This window comes from Drosophila innubila (assembly GCF_004354385.1).
Source record: "Drosophila innubila isolate TH190305 chromosome 3R unlocalized genomic scaffold, UK_Dinn_1.0 2_E_3R, whole genome shotgun sequence".
Lineage (NCBI taxonomy): Eukaryota > Metazoa > Arthropoda > Insecta > Diptera > Drosophilidae > Drosophila > Drosophila innubila.
The window spans coordinates 27,715,973-27,727,444 of NW_022995380.1; the positions used below are offsets into that span (position 1 = coordinate 27,715,973).

At 37.3% G+C, this 11,472-nt stretch overlaps 1 protein-coding gene across 1 annotated transcript; it reads left to right on the top strand.

Moving 5' to 3' along the window:
- Positions 1-7,216: 7,216 nt before the first annotated feature.
- LOC117792504 (keratin, type II cytoskeletal 1b) lies at positions 7,217-9,576 on the top strand. Its single transcript, XM_034632675.1, has 2 exons — positions 7,217-7,456; positions 7,754-9,576. Exons 1-2 carry the CDS (start codon positions 7,235-7,237, stop codon positions 8,468-8,470), a joined length of 939 nt encoding a protein of 312 aa, XP_034488566.1. The 5' UTR covers positions 7,217-7,234; the 3' UTR covers positions 8,471-9,576.
- Positions 9,577-11,472: the final 1,896 nt, after the last annotated feature.

The following is an 11,472-nucleotide window of genomic DNA, read 5'->3' on the forward strand; positions in this document are numbered from 1 at the left end:
CAACATTGTGGCTGTATATAATTGATACCCTTACGCAAGGTACAACAACTAGACGGACGCACTAAAGTGACCAGAAATAAAATTTAGCCTCCAACTAGATATGTTTATTTACAAATATATTTTTAAAAAGTTACTATAAGTAATAGTGCTTGTTGCTGTCACGTCATTTATTTGTTAGGGCATTTTTTTTTTTTTTATTTGTTTATCAAGCGTTGAATCCATACAGTACAAAAGATAGTAACATAACAACACAATTATAGTAATTTATAATAGGACCAAACCTTAAGCTAGGCGCATGAGGATGTTAGGGCATTAAGTTGTCGGCCTGTTTACTGCCATTTAGTCGTCTTTGGCGTCATGTTTATTATTTGTCTTTTGTCATTAATTTGTCAGATGTTCGTACGCTATGTTATCGCTGCAACAGATTTGAGTATAAGAAGGTTGGACAATAATTTACGGGATTCTTGGCATCGTTTCAGATTTCATCGGAAATTTGATTTTCTGTTGTATTTTGGTATATTGAATTTGCATAGAGCATTCGCTTTCTGGGCAACTTTCACTTTATTTTGGCAGCGCAACGGTTCTTTTTGGGGCCTAGCTGCCACTTAATCGTAAGTGCCACGGGCAACAGCAACAACAACGGCAACGGCAACAAAAAAACAACAATAACAATAACAACAAATTACAAGCATGACAGACCTACATTTATTTTGGCCACGCTGCGTTCTGTTACACAATATCAATTAAAGCCGCAACCGCAGTCGACCGAGGTACTCGAAAAACCCGTTAAGCTCTTGGCAGGGATACCAGAGTGCAACTTGCTCTACCTCGCACCTCGGAATCTTGTACCTGGCCAGTGGCATCAACATCGGCATCGGTGGTTGCCTCTCCAGGTTGGCAGCCGTTTGAGTCGCTTTTAACTTTCCCTTTTAAACGGCTTTTTACGAGCTTGCGTTTACGACTCGTATTGTTTTTGGACTTGGCTCGACTTAAGTAATTAAATTATAAAATAAATTCATATAAACAAAATTTGTTGTTTTATAATTTGTATATGATATGATGCGGAGCAAACTGTTAATAGTTTATGCTCTTTATATAAGAGCATGTCCATGTGAGTAACGAAATTGATTTTCTAAGTTTCAGTCTTTGATTTTTATTGTTATTGCACATAATCTGTCAGGCAACAAACCAACAACAACAACAACAGCATCAACGAGTTGACAATAAAACTTTGTGGCCTAATGATGGCAACGTGTCTGAATGCTGCTGCCAGTGGACCACTGCATAAATGAAAGTTCATAAAGAAATTAGCTGATTAATCGTCGTTCGATGAGCTTGGAAAATGACCGAGTCGAACCGACTGTTCGACCGTTCGACCGTTCGACTGACTGAAAGTGTCACGCAGCCTACATTTTTGTCACTGCTTCCACAAATTTCACTTTTCAATGATGCTGCGACTGCGCTGCTGCTGCGCTGCTCCGCTGCTGCTCCAAGAGCTTCAAGATCTCCAGCAGCGCCAACAGCTGAGCTTGTTCCAGTGTGTTGCGTCGCCGTTTCACATGTAAATTAATTTTTAACCCAAATACCGCAAATTCTTTTTGGCCCAGCATCAGATCAGGTCTGAGCTGACTTTTTTTTTCGTTTCTTTTTTTTATATTATTACCTTTTTGATTATTATGCAAATTTGCTTACAATTCAAATGACCGAAAAAGCGGAATAAGATTTCCATTTGCTAAGCAAGTTTATGGCTTGTGAGATTTTTTATTGTATTTACATTTTATTCAAATGTGGGTGTTTTTTAAATCTATTTTAATTGGGTTAATTTAAAAGTATTTTTATTTCATGACTAAAATTAGTTTTAGATTACTATATTATTTGGCAAATTTAAAATTTAATTTTATAAGCTCTAATTTAATATGACACTACAAAATATATTTTTTAAAGAAAGAAATTTTTACTCAAAGCAAATGCTCAAAACTCCTCAATCCAATTTGGTTCGAAACTTGCTTCCAATTGAGACAAGAAAAGTTATTTAATTTGTCAAATTTTTCATTTTTATTATGTTTCAGTGATTTTTAAAGCCAAAAAATTAAATAATACTAAAAAAGTTTCGAGCTTTAAAGAAACCTTATAAAGGAATATAATTTAAGCTGCTAAAAATATAAATATAATTTTTTTCTGTTTAAAAAACATGCTGACACTCAAGAAATTAAAAAATTATATCATTTATTTTTCTCTATTGATATGTATCTTTGAAATATTGATTTTGTGAAACGATTGTCAGTAATAGCAATATATAATTTATTATGTATTTAGCTAACCAACTTTCCTATGTAATCCTTAGAATTCTGCAAATCTGAGTGTTATGTGTGCAGGCATTTAAAGAATTCCGTAGAGAAGCTCATTGCATCATCTCCTTTTCACTTTTCATTCAAGTTTTGGATACCGCAATGGAACCGCAAGCTTCAGTTGAAATCATCAAAGCATCTTAATGCAAATTTATATATGTTTCTTCGAATATCTGATGTCTGTTATGGCTGCTGTAGATGGCTTACTTCTGACCACGACTTTCACCGAGAAATTGTTATTTATTCATTAAATTTTTGCTTCTGCTATTGTTGCTCCTCCTTCGCCTGGGTTGTTTATATTTTTGTTGTTGGTGTTCTTATTGCTGTTATTGTTGAATGTTGTTATAGTATACAAACACACCTACATAGCGTACATGAAATATTTTTTGCATGAGGCCTCAATAATAATGCCACAAAAATTTAATGCAAAATCAACAAGAAACAAGAAGCAAGAAATATTTCTGCTGTCTGGACACAAACACTGAAAACACACCCACAATGTGGCAATTGATTGGCAAAATACGCGTCAACTGCAAAAGAAAAAAGATGTCAGCAAACAATGTGAAATTGTGCTACCGATTCGATCGCACCTGAAACTATTTACCTGTGCCGTTGTTTGACGCTGTCTCCAACGCCGGCTGTCATTTGTCCACACGGTACATTAACGGCACCGTTATCTCAACAGCCTCTCTGCCACCGATCGACGCCAACTGAAACGAAAATCTTTTCTAATTAGTCGGAAGAGTTCAGCGATGCAAAGTTTTCCCCAGTTTCTTAATGTCGCTTTTGTTGGATATGCAAATTGACTAACAAAAAAAAACTTTCACGTCCAAACATTTTAATTCTAATTTAATTCAAATTTTTTTTTTTTTGTTAAAACAGCAACGGCCTTTTTTGTGATAAACACAACTGTAAAACGAATCATGTCTCTCTATCGGTTGATAAATGACTTCCATACACATTTAAAGCGAAATGAAAGTGAGAACATCTGCATGTACCGATGATATTTATGAGACGATCCTAAGCCCCTATCCATAAATAACAATTTTAACAATTTTCAGATCTCAGCTGGTACTATCAATGTTTTTAGCATATATCAAACAGGAACGTTAATGTCAACACACAATCTGATTAATAATAAATTAAAATCATAATACTTTTCAAAGATCTATCTGAGCAAAAGAGAAACCACTTGTAGTTCTATAAATAGATTAAAAAAATGTGCTATATTTATTAAAATGTGACTTTGCTAAAAATTTAATAAATAAAAGTATGAGAATTATAATTATATTTTAATAATAAATAAAAAAAACAAAGCTCGATAAGCTTTTTTATAATATATGATATGATATTTTTATTTGATTTCCATTACGAAAAATACTACTAAGAATTCGAAAATTCAGGATAAAAAAAATGGGAAAACAAAATTACGAATCCAATATAAGGAAACAAAAATTAGGAATGCAGTTATTAATTGGCAACAAAAAAGCCTTTCTTCGGCGCGATTTTGTTCATCTTGTTCTGTCAATATGTAGTTTATAATTTAAATACTGTTTCCATCTAATTGTTAGGCAATGCCTAAAAATAATAATGAATAATGTTCATTACTATTCAAAAGAATATTAAACCAAAGACAGAAAAAACAAAGTTCATTTTCTTAGACAAATTTCATAATACATATTTGTTTTCCGATTTTTTTTTCCTTATTATACTTAATATTTATCTTTGTTAAATTATTATTTTGTGATTCCTATCTTTTTTTAACTTATCTTGGATTACTAAATTCTATTCTGTGGTTTTCATTTTCTTAGACAAATTTCATAATACATATTTGTTTTCCGAACTTTCTTTTCCTAATTTTTATACTTAATATTTATCTTTGTTAAATTATTATTTTATGATTCCTAAATTTTTCTTTCTTAGCTTGGATTACTAAATTCTATTCTGAGGTTTTCATTTTCTTAGACAAATTTCATAATACATATTTGTTTTCCGAATCTATTTTTTTTTAATGCTTATACGTAATATTTATCTTTGTTAAATTATTATTTTATGATTCCTAACTTTTTCTTTCTTATCTTGGATTACTAAATTCTATTCTGTGGTTTTCATTTTCTTAGACAGATTTCATAATTCATATTTGTTTTCCGAATTTTGTTTTCTAATTCTTATACTTAATATTTATATTTGTTAAATTATTATATTATGATTCGCAATTTTTTGTTTCTTATCTTGGATTACTAAATTCTATTCTGTGGTTTTTTCTGTAATTCCTTACCATTTTTACCATGTTTTAAATACCAATCCTGTCAAGTGCCTATGCATTTGTATACTGTTTTCTCGGAAAGGCTCGTTCGACAACTTGTTGAGCATAGATGTTTCGTATGGCGATGCCAATGGTCGCATAAGTGTATGTTTACAATGTACATGTATGTAATTTTGTGATGTAATGTTGCTGCACAGACGATTTATTGTTATTTCTTGCTGAGCGCTTAACCATTTGGCAATTTGTTTGCTTTGCACTGCACTGGCATTGGCATTGCCATTGGTTTTGGTATTGGTATTGCCATTGGTATTGCCATTGCCGTAGTTGTAAAGCACAACTTGAACGTTCAACTACGGCGAAATTCATTCATAAAAACGATCGACACTTGGCCAGCAGCTTTTCGCATGACTGGCCACGGCTTAAGGCTTATGGCTTATGGTTGTTGGCTGTTGGCTGTTGGCCATTGGCACATGCCAGATTGATGGCGTTCAGCGCGTGGTCCAACATAAGTTTGTAGTAAACGGATGTGCAGCTGTATGCGAATCTGTGTGTAAGTCACTCTGTGTGTGGCGCACTCACTGAACTCATTTACATTTGAATGTGTGCCGATTGCTGTGCGGTGAAAATCGAAAATGAAATTTCAAAAAGATGATGAACCGATTTGCTTTGCTTTTCTCTTCAGCTCTCTTGGCTGCTGCGCCCCTTTTTCCATTTGATTTCGTTACGAAATTTCGTGTGGTGGGAGGGGAAAAGGGTACCTAAAGCATTTTACACTTTTACCGTTACATCTTCGCCATTGACGTCACTCTTATGCAGACGGACGCCAGCAGGCTGATTAAATTGTAGTAGCAAATAACTCATACGCCCCATTGCACACAGTTGAATGGCGCATAATGACGATGACTCAGTGGTTTCATAAGTTGCAGATCCGTTTGATTGTTGGCGACTCTACTCAGTGTAGACGGGTGTTTGGTGTCGCATTCACCTTGAAATGCGAAACACACAAAATAAAAAGGTGACAATTGTTGACTTTTTCCCCCATGCCAACCTATTCCACTCCATCCATATGGCATTCCATCCATCAGCATCTCAAACTTCATCATATATCGCACATCTCTAAGCCACATATCCGTTTTTGTTTGCTTTTCGTGTAATTTCTCTTTCATTTCACTTGAGCAATTGAAGCGCACGGTTATTTGCACTTTTGCTCAGCTCAAATTGTTGACTAATGTGTCACAATTGCAAAGTCAGGCAGCGTTTTTTCTTATCTTATTAAACCCTGAATGAGAGTTTTCACTTGTCTGCCAGTTGGCTGCTACTGTCTACGTAAGCCTTTAACAGGACGTGCTTATCATTCATTTGGACTTCACATTTACGAGCTGACCCTAGAAACATTGAAACTGCAAACCTGCTCGTTAAAGTTCTGGATTTAATTAGCTCATTTGGTATACAAATCACTGTTTATGTTGCATAATAAAAACAACAACAAATACACACAACTATGAAGTCACGAAAATGAAAAGTAATTTCAAGGCGCGCACATGCGATAAACAAAACCGACCTACCGCCTACCCTACCCTCCTTCACCCTGCCCAGCTCCGTCTCCGTCTACGAAATGAAGAACCTGCCTGAAGATGACACAGAGCGGAGAAGGGGCAGAGTAACAGTAGTATGAAATTATAATACACACAACTTTCATTTCTTGCGGCAAAAAACAAAAAAAAAACAAAAGCGTTCAAAATTAACAAAGGCAGCAGCAGAATATGGCAGATGAGGGGACGGGAGGGGTCTGTTGGGGATTAAGCTGTGCGCAGCACCTGTTTATCACCTCATGTGTTGTAATCTGTGTAGCTTCAACTTCAGCTGCAACAACAAGAATACCAATAACAATAATACTAACTGAGCACGGAATGCTAAGCATACATATACACATAAATATGACACTCAGTTTGTCTGTGTGTGATAAAGAAAGAGAGACAGAGAGAGAGATGTAAAGGAGGCTGCAAATAAAAGCAGATGAGCAGATATATGCACACATACACAGATCGTACTTTGTAGAGAGAGAGAGAGAGTGAGAGAGCAGACAACCTTGGCTCTTGTCTGCAACGAAAACTTTCTCGCTCATCCGTTGAGCCCTTGCGCAGTCGCAGTCGCAGTCGCAGTCGACGTCGCCGTTGACTTTCTTTAATGCGGAAGCAGAAGCAGACAAAAGCGCGTAAGCATTTAGCGTTGGCGTCGATGCCGAGGCCGAAACCGATGCCGAAGCCGAAACCGAAGCCGAAACCGAAGCAGATGCTGCTCACCTAATGCGTCTTCTAAGAGCTGATGCTGCTCTCTCTCTCTGCCGCTCTCAGCAATCGGTCGCACGTGTGCAGCTTTCTTATAGGGAGCGGCTTGGCCCTCTCATATTTTATATGCGCTGCCTGCGTCGCTGTCGCTGTTGTTGTTTTTGTCTGGGCATTGTTGTTGATTCTCTTGCTGTGTGTGTGTGTGTGTGTGAGTGTGCGCTTTTTACATAATTTTACGTTATGCCGCTGCGAGACGTCCGTTAGGTTGAAAACTCTTTAAAAACAGCCTGACAGCGTCGAAAAATTATCAAACCGCAGCTTGTTCCATTCGAATGAACACACCAGTGATTTCGGTGGTGCTTAAGAAATACATTTCAGTTCAAAAAAAATCAAACATAAATACAACCATGAAGTTCTTCATTGCCAGCGCTTGTGTCCTGCTTTTAGCATCCGGCATCTCGGCCGATCCTGTCAAGGCTGCCGCCAACGATGAGCAGTCCGGTGCATTTGCCAAATGCCTGGAAGCTGATTCCATCTCGTGTCTGCAGCTCACGGTACGGATTAACTAACCAGCAAGGATTAAATTCAATGCAATCAATAAGTGGCACAGTGAAAGTGAATACAAATTATATCATCAGCTATTTAATAACAGACCAAGTGAAAGGTCTTCTAAAGACCATGATCCAAGTGCAAAGGATGCACATGTTTAAAGTGAAAGTGTCTTAACAATTGCTGACAGTATAAATGAATGACATGAATTAATCAATTAGTGCCACTTAGCAATAGCATGTGAACAAGTTAAACAACCCTCGCTAATATGTGATTCCCATTCTCTACGTGTCTCCCTGCAGCTCTTCCGCAAGGCCAAGTCCGTCTTCGACAATCCACAAATTGAACTCTTCGGCGGCGTCTCACTGGTCAAGGCCAATGAAGGACGTCAGGGCAAATCGCTGGACAACTCAATGGCCGTTGAGGCCGCACCCACTGTGGAGGCCCGCACCGCCGAAATGGGCAACTACTTCATGGACAACGCCAAGAGCTTCTTCGCCGAGCGCTCTCTGAACTTCAACTTTGCCAATGCCGCTCGCAGCGTTGCCCGTGCCATTCCCGATGACATCAAGGCTGATCTGCGTGAGCTGGTCGTCGAGTCGCGTACCCGCAAGAAGAAGCTGTTGAAGAAGTTCCTGCCCATCCTGTTGGGCGTGGGTGCTAAGGTTGCCGTGCTCGCTGTTGGCGCCATCTTTGGTCTGCTCTTCATGGCCAAGAAGGCTTTGATTGTGTCCGTGATTGCCTTCTTCATGGCCTTGGCGGCTGGTGCCTCCAGCGGCTTGAGCCGTCTGGGCGGCTCCGGCGGCAGCGGTGGTCTTCTGGGCGGTCTCGGTGGACTGTTCGGTGGCAAGAGCTCTGGCTCCGCTGCTGTCAGCTCCGGTGGCTGGTCCTCAGGCGGTGGCTCTTCCAGCGGTGGCTGGTCCTCGGGCGGTAACTCTGGCTGGGATTCGCACGGTGCCTACAGCTCGCCAGTGGCCCAGACTATTGCCTACCAGGGCTACAAGCAGGCCAGGCGGTAAGCTCTGTGCCCCAGCAAGCAACCCACGAAATCCATAGAAATCGAAGCGTGACGAGGAGAGAGAACAATCGCTGCTAAACAATGATGACCATTTCATTAATGTCTATATATTTATATTTATTTATAAATTATTTATTTTAATTTATTTACCTAAACGTGAACGAGAACGAGAACGAGAGAGGGGCGGTGACCCCAACCATTTAAGTGCCTTCCCTAAGCAATCTCTCGGAGCAGAGAGACACCGAACACACAAAACCAAGACCACTTTTCATCTATCCACACACAAAAAAAAACAACAACCACCAGTCAACACTCAACATTTCTACAACTACTCTATACTCTATACACTCTATACTCCCCACCCTAATTTCACTCTTTACTTTACTCAACTCTACACTATACTTTAATATCTTTTCTGTATTTTCACGGCTGCAATTTGATTTATGGGCACAAAATGCTTGAAACTAGTCGCGCCCATAAATCAAATGCAGTCGCCTTAACTATCTCTCTCTATTTGCTATCTTTCATCAAACTATGTAACTGTCTATCTATCTATCTATCTATCTGTATTTACCGCCATTTCTGTATCTCAATGGTAAACTGTGTTTTCCTACTTTACCGAAAAGAAAACTCTATCAAGCTGCAACATCAAAGAATCAAATAATAACTCCGAAAATATCTACAACTCAATCTCTTTCATTTCAACCACATCTATTACCTATTCACTCATTTACTCATTCACTTATTTACTTATTCACTTACTCATTTCGCTTTCAATTTGCCTGCTCGCATCAACTCTGACATCTGCAGACATCACTCATACGCCTCATTGTTTGGGCCAGCTATTTGCATTTGTATGGGCCGGCAACTTTCATTTAATTCTTTGTTATCGGCCCGAAATCGAAGACAAAGACAAACAAATACAAATACAAATACAACGAGGCCGCAAATGTTTTCTAAAAAATTTCACCCACTTATTTTTTGGTTAATCTTCATTTTTACTGCACTTTCCTTCGGTCGTCTCTCCAACGCTCTCTGAACCAAGAATACAACAAAGCAATTTGCTAACAAATAAAATAAACATTTCGCTACGCGCATTTTTGGACTTATTCAAGGCAGGTTCAATGTTCAATGTTCAATGCAGTGTTTAACAGCAACCGAAACAGCAACATAAATGAAAACGGAAATAACAATGGAAATGGAAGCTGTATTTTTGTATGTGTATTTTGCACCTGCCTGGTTGCTATTGTTGTGAGGTGCTAAACAACAAATTGAAGAAAGTTCGAGATGCCGCCAAAAACAACCTGGCCAGCCAATTGAGCTTTAACTTTACTAAATTTAACTTACACGTAACTCAACTGCAAGTTAAGTTAAGCTGAAAACGGCACTTTAAGGCCGACTGCCGCTACTGCCGTCATTGGCTGCTTTACTTATAAATATGACCCAGTTAACAAGCTGCGCACTTGGCTGATGCTGATGCTGTGCGTTTCCCGTTGCTACGTGCCGTTGACTGACTATCGGCTCTTAGCGTTTTTTTTGGCTTTGGCTTTGGCTTTGCCTCTGGATTTGGCTTTCTTCAGACAAATGTCAGCAATTAAAGTGTCGCTGGCTTTCGTGTCTGGCTTTTCTGCTCATTTGGGCCATCTCATCGTTAGCTGTTAGATTTGCTTAGCGTTTAACATTTTGCGTTATTCGTTTCATTTTGTTTTTGTTATTTGCTCGTTGTGTTGCCTTTTCTAGCACTATTTCTAAGTGCTATTGAGACACTGTTGCTTTTTAAGTGAAACTTGTTGATTTTGATGTTGTCACGCCTGAAATTGATTGTTGCCGCTGAAACAAACAATGCGTGAAAATTAATAGAGTCATTCCCAAATGTTAATCCACTATTGGGAGTCAATTACAAGCCCGATTCTGAAGTGGCATGCGCTGTGTTGCATGCTGCGTGTTTATGTCGTTAAGTACAAGTGAAAGTTTATCTAATAGGAATTTGAATTGTCCATTATACTGTCAAATATACATATGTCATTTATCTGACAATTATTTTAAGTTCCTTAAGCTTTGTAGAGTCACTTGAAAACATGTAAATAGGTTAAAGATCCACTCGAAACTCAGTATTTAAAAACTCTTTATTATAAACTAAAAAGTTGCTAGTAAATCTAAATTTAAAAAAAATTTAAAACAAGCAATCAAATCAAAACATATATAGGTTTCATTTCCGGTTCTGGTTCGTCCAGAGGCAACAATTTTAAATAGTTTTCTTACTGAGCCTTACTGAAACTTTAATTTTTTTGTTAAATATAGCGAATTGATATATGTACCAACACACAGAAAAGAAAATATTTTGAAACCTTCTACAAACCTTTAAAAATAATCATACATTTTTTAAGCTATAAATAATATAAATCAAAAATATAATTCGTATCTAGGAAATAAACGGATTTTTTTTTGCAGCTATTCGCAAAATTTGAAACTCTTTATTTTAAACCTAAAACAAATTAAAAAAATGTCAATAAATTGTACAATAAAACCCAACAAATTAAATTTAGCGGGTCTTGAAATGAAGATCTCCGACCAAAATTTAGATGATCTCCCCAGTATCACCCCTTAAACCTCCCCCTTATAAGTTATCTTTAATTCATTGTTATGTTCTATCATAAATAATTTTGTTTTTACTTTTAATTTAATTTCTGATTAGTTTAAGTTGCCTTGTAAGGTAGCAGGACACTCATCCCTTGTAAAAATTTCATTATATTTTTTATAAAAAAAAAATATATTATCTAGAATATAACTTTATATTGCTAAAATTAAAAAGGAAACAGACTAGCTTGTCTAAAGCGATTGCATCTTTTGAACTTACATTACATAAGACTTCAGCAGTCAAGTTTTAAGCGAAAGCATAAGTTTCAGCTGATAATTAACGTGGTTATCCTAAAAGTATGTCACATTTATAACTCAACTTAAAGCTTGTTGTTGACAATCAAAGTCACAGCAAATTTACACGAT

Coding starts and splice junctions, on each gene's coding strand:
- LOC117792504 (XM_034632675.1), top strand. CDS start 7,235: ATGAACACACCAGTGATTTCGGTGGTGCTTAAGAAATACATTTCAGTT. Junction 7,457..7,753: donor TCTCGTGTCTGCAGCTCACG/GTACGGATTAAC, acceptor GTCTCCCTGCAG/CTCTTCCGCAAGGCCAAGTC.